Below are 23,643 nucleotides of genomic sequence, written 5' to 3' on the forward strand. Positions count from 1 at the left end.
TATATCAGAAATTAGAAACATGCAGAATTAAAACGAAAACTCAGGAAAAGAATTAGAAATAAAAGAAAAAATATTTCAGAAATGAATATGAAATTAAATAGATGACCAGAACAAATAAACACAGCAAACAATGGTCTAAGAAAACTGGAGAGGCAAAAGAAGAAAAAAATTTTAATGAAAAAAAAAAAAAGTAATGAAAAGGATCGAAGAGAAAGTGACAAATAATAGAGTCAGGCAATGAGGACCCAACATCCAGGTAAGAGAGCCACTGATAAAGGAAATTCAAACAAGGAAACATGATACTAAAAAAACTAGTTTTTAAAAAGTCACTGAAATAAAAAATTTGAAACTACATACTGGAAGAGCATACCACATGCAGGCATTTCCTGTCTAGAAGAAACCTCTTCTATTTCAAGACTGAGACAGGTCAAACATAAAAGCACGAAAGAAGACAGACCATGCAAACATCAAGCAAGAGAGTGCTGCAGTGGCTCCGGAGGACCGTGTAACAGCCGCGACACACCTACACCACCGCCGGGAAACAGAAAGATAATGAGCCAGTTACAGTGTTTTACATGTGCCAGTAGCCTCACTGAAAAACACAGGTAAGATCACTGTTAATAATATGTTTTATTTAATGCATCTTTCCCCTCTGCAGAACTCCCAGGAAAACATATTAACTTATCTCACCTGCACCTAAAGACTCAAAATGGTGCCATAATGCCATTTTTTGCAATGAACTGACAATTTAATTACTCACCAAGAGCTAAGACCAGGCCCGGAGAAAGGATCAATGTGATACATCCTTGGATCCTGTTCCAAGTAAAACAAACCTGCACAACCGCATGATTCAAGTAAAATTTAAGTTCTGATTGCCTAACAACACTCTAGTTCCCGGTTTCCATTTTTTAAAGACGGCAGAGGGAGCTCACAGGAGGCTGAACTTAACATCAACTGCAAGTCGTTTCATTTCACAAAATTAATACGCTTCTAGAGAATAAAATTTATCATAACTCCATCCAAAACACACTATGTCAGAAAGTGAAAGAGGAGAAAACTTCCTCAGTGTATTCAGCCACTTTCATCCCCAACCTCTTAAAGCTTTTACACCCCAATTCTACCCCGGAGGATGCACACAACGTGACCACAACATAAAAAGTACCTGTCATTTTAGGTGCTTTTCTACCCACAGAGAAGTAGTTAAAGTAACTACCAAGCCCCTTTTGCCTGTTCTCCCTGATTTGGCCTGACTAGGAACTGAAGCTGAGGTGACAGAATACGGCAAAGCTTACTGACGAAGATCAGCCGGAAATCCATGACGTTAGTAACTTCCTCAGGAAAAACCCTTTTCTAAGAAAAACCAAAAGTTTAAACTAAGACAAGCAGGTCAACGCTATGACACATCTATTGCCAAATTAAACTAAAGGCTACACCAAGTTCCCTTACAGTAGGTTTTTCTGGGAATGACAAGGTTATCATAGAAATCTATACCTATTTATTTAGCTAGTGATTTTCTCTTTATGAAAGAAAATATCAAGAGCAAAAACGTTTGTCCAAAACATTTTTAGAACCCGTCTTTCAGACTTAACCCAATCATCTTGTCACATTCTTTTGAATTTCTGGAGAGTTCAGAAAACTTTTATCCTCTGGAGTGGAATCTGACTTTTGGAAGAAGCTGAATCACATCTCTAACTGTGATACACCGTCTTTATTCTAACACAGATAATGAAAATGTATTTTGAACTGCTGTGGTAACCAAAGAGGACTGGGCATACAATCAAAGAATCTCAAGCGTGGAAGAGACTTCAGTCATCCAAACTGCTCCCCACCTGCCATCCACTGCTTGAACCCCAGCTACGCACCTCCAGGTGCTCGCCCAGCCTCTGCACAAACCATCCCAGGGATGGTAAACTGACTACTCCCCAAGGCAGTCAATTTCAGCGTGGGACGGCTTGAAATGCTGAAACGTACTGCCTTCTAGTACCTGCATATACTACCCTGGAACTTCCACACACTAGCTTAAGTTAGACTCCCTATGGCTGCCATATTTTTGGAATTTCACAAGTATATTGGAACATGCGGAGAAAAGGGGGGAAAGTGGAAAGCAACAGAAACAACGAAAAAATTAAGAACTGATGGAATACAAAGGCACAGGAAAGAAAGCCAGTCTGGACAACCAGATGATTATTTAAATTTTAGATGTACCAAACTACAGGTAAATAGACATCTACCAATCTTAACATTTACAAATATACACATTAATTACTATGACTGTGGGCAAAATTTTCCATAATGAAACACTGAAACAATTTCATAAATCCTTTTTTCCTGTTTCCATATGAGACATCTAGAGGTTCTGTTAATACTGTTAAAGAGCAGCTGTTAATTCTGATATTCTGTTCTTTATTCTACTCAAATGCACCATGTTATCTAGCAAAAAAAAAAAAATATCCATGCCTGGTCACATCTATTCCTTTCTCTTAACTTCTATCATTGCATTAGCAGTCAGCTTTCTATGTTTTATGCAAAACATTTTTCACAAAGCAACAAGATTTTTAATTACTTCACAAGAGTTCTTCAATATACAAATATGAGTAGATAATGTAAAACCATGTTGAAATTCCAGTGCCTTGGAATCAACCTAACGGGCTAACTCCAGCCTTACCAAACACACTTGGGAAAATTACCAATTACTTCACACCAAGGATATCTAAGGTTTCTTAAGGCATGATGAATCCATGAATACCAAAGGTTTCAAACAGACAATCTAAAAGAAGAACTGAAACTCTACAGAAGTCACTACTGGAAAGAGAGGGAAAAACCATCTGCACAGAAAAATACCAGCTGAACCCATGAGAGTAACTGAGTTTTCCACATGGAGAAAGACAAAAGAGCAAAAAGGCTAAAGACAAAACTGTATAAAGTCTCCAGCAGGAGGGAAAAGCAGAAAAAGAAACAGGAAAAAACTACAGCGACTAAATAATGAAACAAAACAAAAGATGAGGATAGTAACTTTAGCTTCTCTTACACAGAAAAGGCTTCAAGGAGGCAGCGATGAGTGTCAGGGAAGCAGGGAGTCCAAGGCGGAGGTGGACGGAGAGCTGGGCCACTCCTGTGGCCGCAGGAGTGACTGTGTTCTTTGTGATCGCGAACTCAGCAGAGTGGCGGGAATAAAACGCGCTAGCAAAGGCAAAAGTCAGGCAAAGAAATGAAATCGCAGGTAAAGACCCTACTCAAGAAATCCAGCTGCTGAAGGAAGGTAAGAGCTAGTCGCTGGAGGACAGTGGCCGGCCACCGTGAGTCCTTGGTAAACGCTAACTGGTGAACAAGCCAACCAGCGGGTCAAGGAGCACGACAGAGTCGAGGGCTGTTTGCTGGGGGTCAGAGGGCACAAGGGAAACCTTCATGAAAGGCGGGAGTGAGGCAGCGTGTTTCAAAGAGGAGGAAAGAGTTTAAAGATGTCTCCAAATGAACATAGTTTTTTTAATTAGGTGGAAAAGCAGAAAGGAAGGCTGAGAATGAAAATAAAGGCAGAGAACCCGGCACCCACCACCTTCCTCCACCCTGCCCCTAGACCAAGAGAACAAACAGCTGGAAGTCAGATCGGAAACATTCGGAGGATGCGTGGACAGAAAATGAGAGGAGAGCTTCTGTTCTTCTGTTGTAACAGTACACGGTGATGTGAGGAGAGCTGGGTTCAAAGACCCCCCCTTCTAGTCCAAAGTGTAGTCCAAAGCTAAAGCACAAATGGTAAAGCTATAAAGACACGGAAGGGAAAATGCCTACAAAATGTTGAAGGCAAGGCCACTATGCCTAGGGAGACTGGATATATCTTATACACGAATACATTTTAGTTGTGTGGGCTTGGTGTTTCCAAAAAAATACCAAGTACCATACCAATAAATGACACTAGTAAGTAGTAAAACAAAGAGCATGTGAGAGAAGATTACTAAAAGATTTATAGATACATAAAATATTAAAAGTGGTCCAAAAGTTATCAGTTTAAACACCAAATATACGGAGTATACTCTCCACTATGGACAAAGTCTCACTGAGGTGTTTTATTGAACAACACAATTTACACGACTATCTACAAAGTGAGCTAAGAAACTTTACTCTTCATTTTATTTAATCCCCATTTCTTTTTCTTAATTTATCTTTTACATTGAAGTACAGCTGATTTACAGTGTTGTTACTCTCTGGTGCACAGCAAAGTGAGTGATTCAGTTATACATACACATATATATATATATGTATAATTTTTTTCATATTCTTTTCCACTATGGTCTCTTGCAGGATATTGAATATAGTTCCCTGTGCTATACAGTACGACCTTGTTGTTTACTGTATTCTTTATTTTAACTCCTTCAATACACTGAAAAATGAATAATTAAGAATTTTTAAATGATGGGGAAAAATGGTAATCAAGACGTAGAGTAGATGAACCAGTACAAAATTTAAAAGAAAAGCTATAGTATTTATAAAAGTATTGAAACATTGATCCTTTCCAAAAATTTGAGAAGTACCCAACAATAAACCCAAGATCAAAGACATCTAATCTATGAACCATGATTTAAAAAACTGTTTTATTAAAATTTAAGATGAATAACTCTATTTCCATTCTATCAAAATAAAAATAAGTTTTGTAGATAAATTATTTTCTTTTAAAAGTAAGCATACAGCAATTCTAACATAGCTATAATATGACAGATGCCCTAAACACTGACTGCCACACAAACATATATATAAATAACTGACATAAATATGATGTATATATAATATCAGTTGATAAGAAGTCCTGAGGAAAAACTTAATATGTTAACAAAAACCACTTTTATTCAACAGGGTGACGGGGCTCAGAGATTAAATGTTTCCACATTTACTTATAAAAGATAGAAAATAAATAAAACCAAAACGAAGTATCATCTTTGAAAAAGAGAGACACGATCCCCATGACATGTCCGGGTGGTGGTGGGGAAGACCCAGAGCAGAACTGACCACACGCAGTGAAAGCACTTCTCTTACTCTATGAGCAAGTATCGCCCAAGCAGTTTCTATGTTAGATAAATTCTTACATCGTAAGGATATGGAACACTAAATCACACTGCGATCTTCACTTTCCCCAATCTGAACCTACACTCAGAGTTAGTAAGAACGGACTCCAAAAGACGAAAGTTCCAATGCACAGCAACCTAAGGGAACAGAAATCAGTGCAGCGGCTGCCCCTGGGGGTCCTGACTAGAAAGGGACACAAGGAACCTCTCCCTAGTGATGGACGCGCTCAGAGTATCTGTACCGGGGTCCTGCTGACGCACACAGTCAGCTCTGCCCATGCGCGGCCCCGTGTCCAGGAACTCCACCATTTCAGGTAAAGGACTTGAGCATCCACGGATTTCGGTGTCCGTGGGGGTCCTGGAACCAACCTCCGGAGGATACAGGTGGACGACTGTAAAGACATCTGCCAAGGTACGTAAAACTCACTTTTATCTGGATTCTCTCTGTAATTATACCTCATTTATTTTTAAGTAAATAAATAAATAATGCCAAAGGTGGATAGAATTGGATTGTAAGGAACACACCTACCACCACAGGAAACAGGATCTGCTTAAAGCTGAATAAGGAGTGACCTCAACAGACAACAGATGCCGCTACCTAACCACTCATCTCTGAATGCCTTACCATTCAATACCACTAAACATGAATTATTTCTCACAAATATTCTCAAAAAGTAATTCTTCTATACTCAGTAATACCACACAATGGGTCCGCTTGTTTGTTTACTCAGTAGTACATTTAGCAACCAATCCATCACGGCAGATTCACTAGGGAAGCTAACTGCTTAAGATCAGAAAGATACTCGAAGCAGCAACAGCGAGGGTTTGCACGGTGAACAGATGGACTAATCCTCCTGGTAACTGACAAGTCGACGTTACTGAGTGTTCACGACGTGCCCGTCTAAAAAGAGCACAACACTGTAAATCCACTATACCTCAATAAAAAGCGTGCCAGGCCCCGCTGTAAATGCTTTACCCGCGCTAGCTTAGCTGGTCCTCACGGCCCCTGCAGGGGACAGTTGCCACACCACCTCGCAGACAAGGGCGCTCAGGCACCTGCGCTCGGGCATCCTGTCAGCACCGCCCAGGCCCACCTGGCCGTCTGGCTCCAGAGACAGCTTTCTCAGTCACTTCACTCTGCGGCCTCTCTAGAACCAGCGGCCTTAAAACAACCCCTGTGCTCCGCAGTGTGGAGCCCGGGGTCTTGGCCAACCGCTTCTTCCTCTTCACCGCACAGGAGTCCAGGGCCAATTTCCGAAGAACAACTCTGGCTTTGCCTGCAAGTGCCGACAAGCCCCCCACAAGATGGGTCCGTGTGGTTAGGCTTCCCTGCTCTTCTTTAAAGTGAAACTTCACGGTCTCCTCCATCTGACTTTGCAGGAGTGCACCCCGCCTTTACCCTCCTCACCTGCAGGAGGAGCCCCACGGCTTACGGAGTCACACACAGCATCCTCTGTGACAGGTACTCATCAAAAATCTTGCACTCGAGAACAGTTAATTCTTATTTGAAGAAGCTGACAGTTGGAACCACTGAAATGTGTTCAAATACAATTTCACAGACTGTGTATTACTTAACAATTGCTTTCAAAATCCTTACACATTTAATAATACAAGATCTTGCTTTGTACCTATAACCAATCCCACAGAAACCAGTGAACTACAGCCCTCTGTTTGGGAAGTTATGCTCTAAACTATTAAAAAAGAACAGCTGCCTACTTCAAATAACCTGCTACTCAACTCCTTTCAGCAGCCTAGTTGAGAAAAATAATATTTCTGGAGAATTTAATTGTCCAGGGATTTCATGTTTTCTCCTTAGTTTGAAATGAACCATTAAAAAGGCAATACACTTGGTCTTGAATGTTTTGTGCCTCCATAATCCATTACAAACACCAAGTTACATTTTCAAGCTACACGTTTTCTTGAAGACAACTTAAACAATGTCATGAAATCTGTCACCACAGTTACTACAGAGATGTTACTAAGAACACTGCCTCATATAAAATGTTCAAAAAGCTCTGCTTCCTTGATTAACAAGTAAATTTTCTCCTCAAGGATCTCGAAAATACAGTTTCATATTTCCTTTTATGTTCTAGCCAGCAAAATGTTCAAAAACTAGTCTAAGACTAAACTAAGTAAATTACGCTTGACTTTATGGCCTGAAAAATCTGTTCTATTTTTTTCTTTGAGTATTTTTGAGGTTTAATTTTTTTTAATATTTAAATCTTTGCTACATCTAGAACTTACTTTGGCATAAATATGTCTTCAGGATAGAAATTTTACTTTCTTTAACCAAGTCTATGTATCTTTTTTTAATGACCACTCCCTCCCAGCATTCTATTCTATTCTTTCCACCCTCACCCCACCCCACCCGTGCCAATTTTTGTGTTATTTTTGTTCTTTTATGACTGTGAGGTTTGTGTGTGTATCACTGAAGTTCAACTACATATATCTGTATATTTAGGCTTCATGCTGACTAAAAGTAATTTGAAAAGGTCATTAGAGAAAGTTATGTAATTTCACCGTGAACTATAAAATAAAACCAGTAGAAATCATCATTTTTACATTAGCAATTAACCTTAAGGACTAGCAAGTATGATTTTGAGAATTTAATACTGTCACACTGGAAAAAGGGCAAGGCCTTAAAATTACAAATTTATCTCTAAAAAGCTAAACCGCTCGAAACAAGCCCAAATCAGTCACGAGAACATTTGCTACCCGGGCTGTCTCCCGACTCCTTGGCCCTGTCTGCCTACGGAGAACACCCACCCCCTGCACAGAAGGGAAGGCCTTCCAGTTAGCGCTCAGGAAGAGGTGGTTTGTTCTTTGTCTTTACCCAGGCGCCCTCTACTGACAGCAAAGCAAAACAGACTACAGAATTACACCTGCAAATTTCATCAGCACAAGGAAAAGAAACTTATTTTTTAAATACTTCAAAATCAACATTTTAGGTAAAAATAGATTAAAAACTGACTTTACTGTAGAATCGAGAAAAAATGCACATCTGTGAACCGACAATTCGGATAACACTCGAGTTTTGTGTGTGGCATAGTCCATACTTCAATATACTACTTTTCAATGTTAACCCTTAGGTGCAAGAAGGATTACAACTGGATTACATATCCATTTTAAACACTGTCAATAATTTCTCGGCGGGGACTGTTTACCTGGATCTGTTCCGGCGTCCACTGGTCTAGGTTGACTGACTTGACCCTGGATATATGAACCCCAAGATTCCTATGGATGCCAGCACACCTGATGCAGACAAACACACCAATGTTCCAGGAAGCCCATCGAGGACCTAATGACGGAGAAGAAACAGAGAAAGGCTAGTATTACAAAATAAAATAGGGGGCTTCCCTGGTGGCTCAGTGGTTGAGAATCCGCCTGCCAATGCAGGGCACACGGGTTCGAGCCCTGGTCTGGGAGGATCCCACATGTCGCGGAGCAGCTGGGCCCGTGAGCCACAACTACTGAGCCTGCGCGTCTGGAGCCTGTCCTCCACAACAGGAGAGGCCGCGATAGTGAGAGGCCCGCGCACCGCGATGAAGAGCGGCCCCCGCTTGCCACAACTAGAGAAAGCCCTCGCGCAGAAACAAAAGACCCAACACAGCCATAAATAAATAAATAAACAAAAACAATTTCTAAACTCAGTAACATGCCATTGATATTAGGTTTGCATTACTATCAGTATCAGTGCTGATCTCTGTGAAGTTTCCAGAAGATTCATTGACAATATACCACCGTTCAAATTTAAAAAAATAAATAAATAAATAAAATAAAATAAAATAAAATGAAATATAACAGCATATAAGAAGCATTCTGGTTCTTTATACAATCGTAACGGAGGGTTACAGAATTCACACGTTCGAATTTTCAAATGGCACAGCAGCAGCTTGCTAAGAAGATGTGTGTCTTGGCTGTGCTGAAAGGTTATAAATCAACCTTCAAGAACCTTAATGAGTTTACTAATTTTCCTTTCCTAGGAGCTTCCCCCCCCCCAAATCTGTCTAAGAATTCAAAACTACTTTATGTGAACAGTTTACTCACTCACCATATTTGAACCAGGAGTAGTAATATCCCACAGTAAAAAGTAAGTCCTTTATTAAATCTGTAGTGTATTGCTTAAAAGATTACCAACAAGTAAAAATCAAAGAGGTTTTAAAAAATGACACAGAAATTAGTAGGAAACAGACAACCAACCTAAACAGAAAAATGGACAAAAAGATACGAATGAGTAATTCACAGAAGAAATATATGGCCAATAAACACATAAAACCATGCACACCCTCACTGGTAATTAGGAGGAAATGCCCTTGAAAACTACAACAACTTCCATTTTGCAATCAACACACTGGGTGGGGGGGGGGGGGTGGTTTAATCGATTAATACTAATTGTAGGATGAGAAACAACAAGGACTGCCTCAAGAAGCCTTGTATCAACATGAATAAATCTCAGATAGAACCCTGAGATTAAGAAAAGTTATAGATGAACTAAGGTGTGTTATAAAATGTTAGCTCTTTGGGTCATGGTCAAAAAACTCTGAAAAACACTGTAGGGAAAGTCACCTAAGTATACAAGAATACAAGCCTCAGCTGTACTATTCTTCATATCTTTGAATGTATTATTTCTTGATAATTTTAAATGCTCTTATGATTACCTTCACATACTTGCCTGTACAATTAAAGTAAAATGGAAAATAGAAGTACTACCTGGAAATTATATCAAATATTCAGAAGCTTATATATAACAGATTTCTATAAATCACTTGATTATGAAAAAAATACAGTAAGAGGTATCAATAAAAACCAAGCTTTTTCAAAAATTTAGGTTTCTGTTTAAGTACATACTTTTTATCTAAAGGTGAGAGTGAATCTACAAAATACCACTGAGGCCAATAATTTCAACCCAGTAAAACTAAACACATTCCCCCAAAATTCCTTAGGAGGGAGGTTACGCATATACAATTTATGCCAAAATATCCTGCTTTTAAATCTGAGAAGTGACACCTATAAACTGACAAACATCTGGGACACGCTCTGCTTAAATATGTTTGACTGTCAACAGTGTCAAAATGAGTTAGCGGTCAACAGACCAGCACTGCCCATGTACTTGGCCACCTCTGAGCTGCATAAATGACCCTGGACTAGTAACAAACTGAGCTACCAGGTTCCCACCTGGTAAATGGAGTTAGAATGGCTGCCCCCAGTACTTAGGTGAGGCATGTATGGAAAACATCTTTAAAGCTTTAAAGCACTACTTAAGCGCAAGTTACTGTCATGTTAAGAAATTTCGATAATCAAAATACAATACTTTTCTTTCTCTAGAGAAGTTCCTACATTGGTCTGTAAAACAACTGTATCTTAACTTTCCGTCTCAGGCAGTGGGTCCAGAGCATGAGGAGAAAACAAAGATTTTCAACACGCTCCAAGTGGGGCTTCATTGTTCTTAAAATAGAATGATTCCCCTCAGAATAATCTGCTACAACCTCAGCCAAATACAAATGGAGACTCTTCTATACAGCACGATTTTCCTGATGTGAACGCTACGGCTGAATGAACTCGCATAATGGGATAGGACTGTCCCTGCAGGTAAAAAGCTGTAGCACCCAATACAGTGGGGCATTTTTATAACAACAAAAGAAAGGGACTTTAATGTAAAAAAGCCTTGTACAAGAATAATGCTAGCAAAAATTTTAAAATGGCTATATTACTATTGAGCAAAAGCTAGATATAATTAAATGTTAGATGATGTTTAGGTCTTACGAATTTAAGGCTATGAAAACCATTTTATTGATTCCTCCAAGGGAAAAAAGAAACTTGTTATCACTCATGGGAAACTTTAGCCCCAATCACTTTTTACCAATTGAAATAATAATGTAATTTCGTCAATGTATCTTTCTTTGGAACATAACTATCATAACTGAACAATGTAGTCAAGAACCCCTAAAAATGGACTTTTAAAAGCCTAACCGAAATCACAAATGGGTTATCCGCTCTATAAAATTAGCCTTGTGAGCTTACCTAAAGCTGGCTTGATAAAACAGTAGTTGCTTAGCATGGTAGTCACGCAGTTACAGGTATGAAATCCTCATTTTCTTTCACCAAACTATTCAATGAGTACTTACCGATTCTGTGCCAAATAAGTGCTTTAAAAGACCATGGACACATGATAAAAAGCTAAGTTCCCAGACTCGGGAGGCCATACCAATATAAACAGGTATAACCATTTAAAAAACAATTTGGTGAAATGTAATCAAGTTCTAGACACACACACAAGTGCTGACACACGTACATACGTTTATCAATTTATAGTCATGATATGACACATCTATGTACACATATACATTCACACATACACAACACACCCTACAGCAATATTTTAAACAGCAGGTCACAATTCATTAATTTAATCTCAACAAGTATTTATTTTTAGAAGGAAAAAAGATAGTGCATCACACAAAGGGTAAATATAACTGTTAAACTTTTTAAAAAAATCAGTTGACATACATATATATATATACAGACAGACATACACACAAAAATCAGGTCACGTTATAAAATGTTTTTTCTCTGGATCACAGTCAAATAAGGCTGAAAAACACTACAAAGAAACTCATATATACTCGGGACCTCCCTGGTGGCACAGCAGTTAAGAATCTGCCTGCCAATGCAGGGGACACGGGTTCGAGCCCTGGTCCGGGAAGATCCCACATGCCACGGAGCAACTAAGCCCGTGCGCCACAACTCTAGAGCCCGCAAGCCACACTACTGAGCCTGCGAGCCACAACTACTGAGTCTGTGCGCCACAACTACTGAGCCCACGTGCCGCAACTACTGAGGCCCGCGTGTTGCTACTGAGGCCGCGTGCTGCAACTATTGAAACTCACGCACCTAGAGCCCGTGCTCTGCAACAAGGGAAGCCACCGCGATGAGAAGCCCGCGCACCGCATCGAAGAGTAGCCCCCGCTCGCCACAACTACAGAAAGCCCGCGCGCAGCAACGAAGACCCAACACAGCCAAAAATAAATAAAGTTATAAAAAAAAAACTCATATACATACTCAAGAAGCCATGTAACCAGAATATTTATAGCAGCATGATTTCTAAAAAGACTGACAATACCTTAAAAACGTTCACCAGTATGATTATCTCCATACATGGAATATTACACAACAGTGAAAATGAATAGGCTGCACACATCAACGTGGTTGAATGTTATGTTTGTCATCAATTTCAGCACAATGTAAGATATACAGAAGGGGCAAGGAGGACCCCAACTATGGAGACAGTCTGCTGGAAGGCGTGCGGGTCTCACAGAGAGCTTGAAATGAAGTTTAAAGGCTGCCTAGGAGGCCACTGGCACAGAATATACCAAAACACGTCTTGGCAAAGGCTAAACAAGGTGAGGATGGTAGGGGAGTCTGGGAGAGCTGAAGGGCAGGGCATTAGAGTAACGGGAAACTTTCAGGAGCTGACAGCGGAGGCCGCACAGCGAAGCACCTCACACAGCAGCAAAGGGACAGGCCCAGACCCTACGGCAAAGGCCCGCTGTCCTCTTGCAAGTTCACCACGGCACTCCCACTCACACATGCCCTTTCCTGCCCTCCTGCCTCTGCACGTGTTGCCCCTCCGCTCCGAATGTTCCCTCCAGGCCGCGGCAGGCCGGGCTCACTCGGCCACACGCTGCCTGCTCCAGGTGACTTGGGTGACCCCTCCAGCTCCAGCTGCCTCCCCCAGCTACTCTCCATTGTTCACAAGACTTACAACAGTCTCCTCTGAAGTTCACCTAAAAATCTAAGGTGAACAAAAAGACAAATACGGAAAAACACAAATAGATAAACAGCTGGAGGGTTCAACTATTTCAGCAGCGAAGTCTCCCACTAAGAAAAATAAAAGAACTGCACGGTCAGTTCTAGACCGGCGTCTCCCAGCGCGTGCACATCCCTGGGGAGGTGATAAAAATGCAGATTCTAATCCGGTAGCCCTGGACGGTGCCTGGGACTCTGCAATCCTGACAAGCAACGCAAGATGCCCAAGCTGCCGCCACAGACCACATTGAGAACAGCAGGACTCCAGATCATTTTTTGTATAAAATGTCCCATAGGTAAAATAGTCCTGTTTCTGCTGGTAGCATCTATCTTCATTTGCCTATATGGTTTCTGTCCTTTTCCTCTTCCCATTTTATGTTGTTTGTTACCTCAAATTATCCCTTTTTGTGTTGTGATTTTGTTACCAAATTGAAGTAGCTATAGTTATTTTTACTGCTTTCTTTTCCTTTAGCCTTTATGCTGTAATTAAATGTTTAACAACCTATTCTGATATAGAGTCACAATTTTCTGATTCTATTTACCACCTTCCTCAAAGTTTGTGTACTTTTGCCTTTTCGTTTCAGGTAGAAGAGCTCCTTCCAACATCTCTTGTAAGGCAGGTCTGGCGGTGATGAACTCCCTCAGCTTTTGTTTGTCTGGGAGAGCCTTTATTTCTCCTTCATATCTGAAGGGTAACTTTCCTGGACAGAGTATTCTTGGCTGACAGCTCTTCTCTTTCGGTGTTCTCAAAGTACCACTCCCCTCTCTTGGCCTGTAGAGTTTCTGCTGAGAATCCGCTGGTAGCCTAATGGGGGTTCCTTTGCAGGTGGCCACCCTTTTTCCCTGGCTGCTTTAAAATTCTTTCTTTGTCATTGACTTTTGATAGTTTTAATACAATGTGTCTTGGAAAAGGTCTTTTTGCATTGAGACAATTAGGGTTCTGTTAGCTTCCTGGACTTGTATATCCAGTTCCCTCCCCAGGTTTGGGACGTTCTCAGCTATGATTTCTTTAAAAAGAAAAAAAAGTATTTATTTATTTGGCTGCGTCGGTTGCAGCACATGGGATCTTCGTTGCGGCATGCAGGATCTTTCAGTTGCGGCATGCGAACTCTTAGTTGCAGCACACGTGCTCTTAGTTGTGGCATGTGGGATCTAGTTCCCTGACCAGGGATCAAACCTGGGTCTCCTGCATTGGGAGTGTGGAGGCTTAGCCCCCAGATCACCAGGGAAGTCCCACAGCTATTATTTCTTTAAATAAGCTCTCTGCTCCCCTCCCCCGCTCCTCTCCCTCTGGGACACCCATCACCCTAACACTGCCCTTCCTAGACGAGTCAGACAGTACTCGCAGAATTTCTTCATTTTGTTTAGATCTTACTTCTCTGTCCTCTTCCACCTGTATCATTTCTATTTCTCTGTCTTCAAGCTTGCTAATTCTCTCCTCCATCTGCTCTGCTCTGTTTCCAGTGCCTTCTAATGCGTTCTTCATCTCCTTTATTGAGCTCTTCAGCTCCAGAATTTCTGTTTGGTTCTTTTTTAGCGTTTCACTCTCTGTGGTAAAGTAATCCTTCTGTTCATTAATTTTATTCCTGAGCTCACTGAACTGCCTTTCTGACTTTTCTTACAGCTTGTTGAGTTTCTTCATGACAGCTATTCTGAACCCTCTATCAGTCAGACTGCAATATTCCACGACTTGAAGCTTGGTCTCTGGAGATCCGTCGTTTTCTTTTTGTGATGCCGTGTTACCGTGGTTTCCGTGTCACCTGATGAGGTGTCCCTCTGCCAGTGCATGTGAAGTAGCGAACACCTCTCTTCTTTAAGTAAAGCTTTCTTCCAACTTGATTCTAATGACTCAACAGGTTGGTCATTAGAGGCCTTTCCTTTGTTTTCCAGAAGGTGGCGCTAGGGCCCCAGTGTTTGGCTTCTCTTACCTGCGCTGCCTCTGATCTCACAGGAGGCTCTGCACTTTCCACCCCCCACCACCCCCGTCAGAGGTGTCCCTGGTGCCCTCCGTGGTGCTGCTCGTGCCTCCAGGGTCGCTGGTGCCCCGATGCTCCCGGTGCTGCTCTACTGGGTTGCCACCTACGGCACTGGGATGGCGGCATCCCCACCTCGTCCAGGGTCTCCCGGCTTGCAAGCTCTGCTGCCACAGGGGAGGGTTTAGGGGGCAGCCAGGGCCATGGGGTTGGCAGGTATGCACAGGCCTCCGAGTCAGGGGCGCCACCGTGACTGGAGGACCGGGGCCGCAATCCCCCTCCACTGCCGCCCGGCTCCCCGTGACCATGGGCGCGGCTGCAGCCGAGTGGCCAGGCGTGTGCACGGCCTTCTCTGCTTCTCCTGGGTTCTGTGGGGCTGCAGGCTCAGCCGCCACGGCTTTGGGCCCGGGCTCGCAAGCACTGCCTCAGCTGTTCCCCGGTTCAGCCTCCTCTGAGTGTCCCAGTGCCCTCGCCTTTACACGGACAGATGTGTGGAACCCCCCGCATCTGGGGTGCTAGGCGGTGGACCTATGTTGAGTTACAGGCGTTTTACTGGTTGTAGACGGAGCGGGGGAGACAAAGGGGTGTCTCATGCTGCCACGATGCTGACCTCACCCTCCGACTCTAGATTATGCTTGACAAAGTCTTCATCTCAAACACTCAGCATACTTCCTGATCTGCTTTCATTATTCTTACTGAGTGTGTGACTTAAGCTGTGAAAATTTATTTTAACAAACTAAAAATCAAATCTGCTGAGGAAAAGAAGTCAAAAGTTTATTGAGAATTCAAATACTGGGTAATATTAAGTTATCCATATCACCATCTCACTAAACACAACACAAATAAGCTAGCACCAACTCAACTAATATGAGTCAGCTGATAATCTCAACCACACGAAAGCAAAGCTCCAGTAACAGAACAGAAGGTACTATCTGGCCTCACTGATGTTATGGCACCTTGATTCATATTCATCATCAGTGAATCCTCAAGGACCACTCACAATCCAAACACACCCTGTTCAAAGACTGATAAATGTGGCAACAGTAAGAATGGAAATGAACAAACGTGAGAATCACCAGGAAGAACTGACAAGATTTAGTGACACAGTGATAGGGAGAAGGCACAGACCCAGATGCCTGCAAGTTCTGCTTTAAAGCATAAAGGGATCTAAAGCATAGAGGTCCTTGCAGAGTCACAAAGCTTTGCCGGAAATCTGTTGAGTGCTTTAAATAACAGTGACGCAATGAGATGAAAATGTCCAGCAAGCAATCAGGAATAGAAGACTAAAGCTCAAACTGGAGGTATATATAAGCACTGCCTTCAAGAGGACACCTGCAGCCCCAAGAACAAAAAGAGCAAAAAAAGAAGAATACTGAGTCTTATGGAGAAAATGAGGAGCAGTGCAAAACCAGAGAAGGCCCGAGTTTAAAAAAAAAAAAAGATGGTGAAAGTGTCAAAAATTTCAGAGACGTCCAGAAGAATGGGGCTAGGACAGAACATGTGGATGTGTTAACTGAGAAGGCATACGTGACCTCATGGAGAGTAGGCAGGGAAAGAGGAACTGAATTCATTCATTCTGAATTCCATTACCAGGTGGAGGGGGGCAGGAATTTACCTCATCTGAATCCCATTACCCAATTAAACTCTTTCTCCATTTCAGTGTCCAACTCCAAACCTTTACCACATCTATAATCTTGATCCTTCATAAATCAACTTTATTTTGCACTACTCCAAATTACACACTCAGGGAGCCAACTGGTTAGTCAGAAATCAGAAGACTCATTGCTTTCCCTAGAATACAACTCAGTTATCCAGTCTTGAAACTTTCCTGCACACCATTTCCCTTGCCTAGGATGTTCTGCTTGTGACCACACAAATCCTACCTCATCTTCAAGGCCTAACCAGAGTCCCAGATTCTCCAAAAAGCCTTTCCGCATGACGCCATACCTCCATTCGCCCTTCCTATAACTGTCTATAGCCCATGACAGCTTGTCTGACACAATACACAACAAGCACCTGCTGTTTCCTCGTCTGTACTTAGTCATGTCTACTGAAGTAAATGGTAAAGTTCTCACCAGGAAGGCTCTCTACGGCCTGCATCACCCAGCCTAAGGTCTAGATAAAGGAGCAAGCAGCACAGTAAAAAATCTGCCAAGTCTGATGACTTGGTCAAATATACAAGTTCTTTAATACCTGAAGCAATCCATCTGTTTGTTTAAAAATGGAAGCAAAGGCAAAACCTATGAGGCACAAACTGTTCTTTTTAATATCCTTTTGCCATTCTTCCTTTTACTTAAAAAAAAAGCCCCCAAGTTTTAGCTACAGACATGGCTGCCCAGACAGAGACCATTTCTCAGCCCCCCCTGCAGCAAAGTGTGGTCACATGACCAAGTCCTGGCCAGTGGACTGTGAGCTGAAATGATGTGTGCTGCCATTATCCATACTGGGCCTGTCCCCCTTGCCTCTTCCCCTTTCCCATGAGCTGAGAAGATGGTAAGAAGTGAACCTGCTACCTTGGATCCAGATATGCAAGCCTCATGGTGAAGAGGACAGAACTACCAGTTCATCTCCAGACTAATGTGAAGAAACAAACTTCTATCCTGTTGAAGCCACAGTATTTGGGGGTCTTTTTGTTACAACAGCTAAGCCTGTAATCTACCTAATTCAATGTGCAGTATATTTGCATGTTGGCAGCAGTCATAAGAACGTACCAGAGATTTATTCCTTACTTCAGAGCCAAAATTGTAAGAAGAGGTGTTTACGAATAATAAAGCACATTTTCATCAAACCTTAGTTTTCTAGACTCAATTTAAATCACCAAATATGTACTAAGTGTCTAGTTTCACCAAAGTATTAAATGAAGGAAACAAAACACAGAACCTGCCTTCACAGAGCTTGCACTCTAATAAGTCATTCAGTGGTTACAGTGTAAGTGCAAAGGATGTGGAAACACAAGAGAGGAAAAGATGAATGTAGGGCGGGGATATTAATACAGGCTTTGCAGAGACAGTGGCATTTAAGGTGGTCACTAAAACGTAAGTCCAGTTACAGCTGGTAAGGTCTGGACAAGGTATAAGGACAAGGTACATTCTAGGTAAAATGCACAGTGGCCCTCCCACCTTGAAGAGCTTCAGCTGTGCTGTAATGCTGTAGCCAAAAAATACAATACCACAGCACCTGATTTCTGCTAAGTTTCTTTATTTAAATACTGATGTGATTTTTTTTTAGGTTGTGATATATATATGCACCTAAAATTTGTATAGTACAAGTGACTACTAGCTTTCAGATAGAGATTAAAGACAGTTTTAAGACACAGAAAGTAGAAAGAGTGAGGTTTCCTGAATGATAAACCATTATATATCTAAAGAATGTAAAAACATACTATATATCTAAAAAAAAAGAACAGGAATTTTACTGAGAATTCATTATACTTTCCTTATAGATCTCATACCATTTGAGAAATAAGATGAAATTGTATGCTCTTCTGAGAAGAAACTTCTCTTAAGTTTCTGATTACCATGACAGACTAGCAAACAAAAAAGCTTCTCTGAATTTTTTACGAGGAACAAAGAACATATCACTAACTGCTAAAGTAACTTCCTGTCAAGACTTAATCCTTCCATAAAGCCTTCTCCAATTCCCCCAAAACTTTTTAAATAACATTTATCACAGTGATTTACAGTTAACTGTTTTAGCTATCTTTTCTGTGACACAGTGATCTCTTTGAGCATAGAGACTTCATTTTATTGATCTTTTCATGCTCTGTACCCAGCACAACGTCTGGTATAAAACCGCAGGCAGTCTCTAGCTTACAAATGATACCTAAGACCTTGTACCACCGGAGTTACTGCTGCCAAAACATGCAGGAAAGTATTTTTAGAGGAAACTAACATCTTAGTGAACATGCAAGACATTATTCATTGTATTTCCAGGAATCCTGCCTGATTTAATCCTAATAAACATATGAGGTAGATAATATTACCACACCATTTTCAGGACTGAGAAGTTTCAGGCCAAAACAAAGGAAAAATGCTAGAAAGCGGGAGAGAGAGCTAAGAGTATGCCATGGGCAGATGCCAGACTGCACTTGTGAGTATCCTGCATCTCCTACTATAATTCCATCCTTCCAAAACAAAATTCCCTTCCACTGGATGACTGGTTTGAAATGCCAAGTCACTTACTGTTGAAGCTAGTAATACAGATTGCAAATAATCTCTTTATCTCTATAGAAGTATCAATTCTTCCCACATTATTATGAGTTCATTTATTTCTTTCCTCATAATACCCAAGATTAGAGGCAGTAAGAACTGTATGTGGTCTGGTTTTATTTGTTGGAGAAGGAAATTGCCAAGGATAGAGAATTTTGACCAAGGGGAACAGAGGGGAGGAGGGCAAAATCACCTGGGACGGAAAAGGTAATCCACACGGCAGCACCGCATGAGTGGTGGCTGGGTTTCTAGGGAAAGGGAGACACGCCAAGCAGTAAAGGGGTCCTGAAGAGGAGCCACCTACACCAAAACGCGGCCAGGACCAAGCCTGAGCTGAGGACGAAGCCCTTTCTTTCGCTGCCGCGAGGCGCTTCATTCCTCACCCAGGAGCACTGACTGCCTTTCACGGCTCACAGTCGGCTAAGTTATGGGCTAGGTCTGCTTAAGGATGACCAAGAGAACCAGCAACAGCCCATGAAGACATGTCTTCCGCATGTAAACAGCTAAACCACTAACCTGCAAAAGAACCAGTGTGGAGGTAGGGGTGGGGGGCACGAGCCTGCGGGTAAGCATGAGGGAATCTTTCTGGAATGACAGAATGTGCTAAATGTGCTAGCAGTGCCAGTTACAAAACTCTGCTAATACATGAAAAATCACTGAAGTATACACTTAAAAGAAGTGAATTTTTTTTATATAAATTTATTTATTCATTTATATTTATTTTTAGCTGTGTTGGGTCCTCGTTTCTCTGTGAGGGCTTTCTCTAGTTGCGGCAAGTGGGGGTCACTCTTCATCGCGGTGCGCGGGCCTCTCACTATCGCGGCCTCTCTTGTTGCGGAGCACAGGCTCCAGACGCGCAGGCTCAGTAGCTGTGGCTCACGGGCCCAGTTGCTCCGCGGCATGTGGGATCTTCCCAGACCAGGGCTCGAACACGTGTCCCCTGCATTGGCAGGCGGATTCTCAACCACTGCGCCACCAGGGAAGCCCAAAAGAAGTGAATTTTAAAGCATGTAAATTATCATCCCAGTAAGGCTGCTTAAAAAAAAAACAACTTTATACGTGTCTTTAAATGTGGGAATGAAATATCATACATTCCTTTTACTACTTTTTCTTTAATTTACCAGAAAAGGAAGAATGGCAGCCAGTAGGGGAACCAGTAGGCTGAAATTGAGAAGACGCTACAGGGTGATCTCAGGACGTGAGGTCCTGGCAGATACACAGAAACGTCGGCCAGGAAGACACGGACACAGATCGTGTTAAAACGGTTTCATAATTAAACCCAGCAGTTTAAACAGAAGTTCCATTAATACTATTTCAACAGCTGTTATTTTAAAGTGCCAAACCGCTTCTTCCAGCAAACATACTCAACAGAACGTGTAGTTCACTTTTTTAAAAAATTATTTCTGGGCTTCCCTGGTGGCGCAGTGGTTGAGAATCTGCCTGCCAATGCAGGGGACACACGTTCGAGCTCTGGTCTGGGAAGATCCCACATGCCGTGGAGCAGCTGGGCCCGTGAGCCACAACTACTGAGCCTGTGCGTCTGGAGCCTGTGCTCTGCAACAAGAGAGGCTGCGATAGTGAGAGGCCCGCGCACCGCGATGAAGAGTGGCCCCCACTTGCCCCAACTAGAGAAAGCCCTCGCACAGAAACGAAGACCCAACACAGCCAAAAATAAATAATAAATTTATTTTTTTAAAAAAAATTATTTCTATACAATTTTTAAAGGTTGCACTCCATTTACAGTTATTACAAAATATTGGCTATAATCCCCATGTTGTACACTACATCCTTATAGCCCATCTTACACCCAGTAGTTTGTACCTCCCCCTCTCCCTCCCCCTCCCCCTCTCCTGCCCCTTCCCCCTTTCCCTCTCCCCACTGGTAAACACCAATTTGTTCTATCTGTGCGTCTTCGTTCTTTTTTCTTTTATTCACTACTTTGTTGTATTTCTTAGATTCCACATATAAGTATTTGTCTTTGTCTGACTTATTTCCCTAAGCGTAATACCCTCCAAGTCCATCCATGTTGCTGCAAATGGCACTACTTCATTCTTTTCTATGGCTGAGTAGCATCCCATTGTATATATGTACCACACCTTCTTTATCCATTCATCTGTCGATGGACACTCAGGTTGCTTCCACATCTTGGCAAGGGTAAATAACGCTGCTATGAACACTGGGGTGCATGTATCTTTTCGAATTAGTGTTTTTGGTTTTTTAGATACATACCCAAGGGTGGAATTGCTGGGTCATACGGTAGCTCTATTTTTAGTTTTTTGAGAAGCCTCCACACTGCTTTCCACTATGGCTGCACCAACTTACTGGGCTGGCCGAAAGTTTTGTTCATTTTTTTCCGTAAGATGGCTCTAGTAGCACTTACTTGTCTTTAACGTCATTCGAAACAATTTTGTTAGACTGTATGAGACAGCTTTCATATCAGCGTGCATTTAAAAAGACTTATCAAAATTGGTGAAATTTTGTGGAACCATTTTAATACTGAAGATGGAAGAAAAAAAGCAACATTTTCAGCATATTATGCTTTATTATTTCAAGAAAGGTAAAAACGCAACCAAAACACAAAAAAGAGATTTGTGCAGTGTATGGAGAAGGTGCTGTGATGACTGAAAGTGTGAGAGGTCTGAAAGAGGCCTGGAAGTTTTATGCTGGAGATTTCTCACTGGACGATGCTCCAAGGTCGGGTAGACCAGCTGAAGTTGACAGCGATCAAACTGAGACATTAACTGAGAACAAGGAACGTTATACCATGCGGGAGATAGCTGACATACTCAAAATATCCAAATCAAGCGTTGAAAATCATTTGCACCAGCTTGGGGATATTAATTGCTTTGATGTTTGGGTTCCACGTAAGTTAAGCGAAAAAAACCTTCGTGACCGTATTTCTGCAGGCAATTCTCTACTTGAACGTAATGAAAACGTTCCATTTTTAAAACAAACTGTGATGGGTGATGAAAAGTGGATACTGTACAACAATATGGAACAGAAGAGATCGTGGGGCAAGGGAAATGAACCACCACCAACCACACCAAAGGCCGGTCTTCATCCAAAGAAGGTGATGTTGTGTATGTGGTGGGATTGGAACGGAGTCCCCTATTATGAGCTCCTTCCAGAAAACCAAACAATTAATTCCAACGAGTACTGCTCCCAATTAGACCAACTGAAAACAGCACTCGACGAGAAGTGTCCAGAATTACTCAACAGAAAACGCATAATCTTCCATCAGGATAACGCAAGACTGCAAGTTTCTTTGATGACCAGGCAAAAACTGTTACAGCTTGGCTGGGAAGTTCTGATTCATCTGCTGTAGTCACCGGACATTGCACCTTTGGATTTCCATTTATTTCAGTCTTCACAAAATTCTCCTAATGGAAAAATTTCAATTCCCTGGAAGACTGTAAAAGGCACCTGGAACAGTTCTTTGCTCAAAAAGATAAAAAGTTTTGGGAAGATGGAATTATGAAGTTGTCTGAAAACTGACAGAAGGTAGTGGAAAATGGGTGAATATGGTGTTCAATACAGTTCTTGGTGAAAATGAGAAGTGTGTCTTTTATTTTTACTTAAAAACGGAAGGCACTTTTTGGCCAACCCAATACATTCCCGCCAACATTGTACAAGGGTTCCCTTTTCTCCACATCCTCACCAACATTTGTTATTTGTGTTCTTTTTGATGGTGGCCATTCTGACAGGTGTGAGGTGATATCTCACTGTGGTTTTGATTTGCATTTCTCTGCTGATTATCAATGTTGAGCATCTTTTCATGTGCCTGCTGGCCATCTGCATTTCTTTTTTTTTTATTATTAATTAATCAATTTATTTATTTATTTATTTTTGGCCGTGTTGGGTCTTCGTTGCTGCGTGCAGGCTTTCTCTAGTTGCAGCGAGCAGGGGCTACTCTTCATTGCAGTGCGCAGGCTTCTCACTGCAGTGGCTTCTCTTGGTGTGGAGCACAGGCTCTAGGCGTGCAGGCTTCAGCAGTTGTGGATCGCGGGCTCTAGAGCGCAGGCTCCGTAGTTGTGGCGCAAGGGCTTAGCTGCTCCTCTGCGTGTGGGATCTTCCCGGACCGGGGATCGAACCTGTGTCCCCTGTATTGGCAGGCAGATTCTTAACCACTGCACCAGGGAAGTCCCATCTGCATTTCCTCTTTAGAAAAATGTCTGTTCAGTTCTTCTGCCCATTTTCTAACTGGGTTGTTTGTTTTTTTGATGTGGAATTGTATGAATTGTTTACATATGTTGGATATTAACCCCTTATCAGTCATATCATTTGCAAATATCTTCTCCCTTTCAGTAGGTTGTCTTTTCGTTTTGTCAATGGTTTCCTTTGCTATGCAAAAGCTTTTAAGTCTAATTAGGTCCCATTTGTTTATTTTTGCTTTTATTTCCTTTACATTTTTAGGAGACAGATCTAAAACATATATTGCTGCGATTTACGTCAAAGAGCGTTCTGTCTATGTTTTCCTTTTTAGTTTATTTTTTTAAATACTAAATATTTTAACATACAATGGTTTACTAAGAAGGAAATAAAATGTTCTTTAAAATATCTTTTGAAAAATCTGAAAGTAACATTTTGGTATGACCTACTTGT

The 23,643-nt window shown here is 41.7% G+C and overlaps 1 protein-coding gene across 5 annotated transcripts in view; it reads right to left on the bottom strand.

Annotated features, from left to right (window-relative positions):
* SMAP1 (small ArfGAP 1) overlaps nucleotides 1-23,643 on the bottom strand; it is a 153,293-nt gene that overhangs the window by 92,684 nt on the left and 36,966 nt on the right. For 4 of the 5 annotated variants that reach the window (XM_036871267.1, XM_036871265.1, XM_036871268.1 and 1 more), the window contains exon 2: nucleotides 8,219-8,352. The exons of the other annotated variant lie outside the window; for it this stretch is intronic. In XM_036871267.1, the coding sequence (XP_036727162.1) occupies nucleotides 8,219-8,352 (134 nt within the window). The remainder of the gene's footprint in view (nucleotides 1-8,218; nucleotides 8,353-23,643) is intronic. 5 annotated transcript variants of the gene reach the window in all.

Source organism: Balaenoptera musculus, chromosome 12, assembly GCF_009873245.2.
Source record: "Balaenoptera musculus isolate JJ_BM4_2016_0621 chromosome 12, mBalMus1.pri.v3, whole genome shotgun sequence".
In the NCBI taxonomy this organism is placed as follows: Eukaryota; Metazoa; Chordata; class Mammalia; order Artiodactyla; family Balaenopteridae; genus Balaenoptera; species Balaenoptera musculus.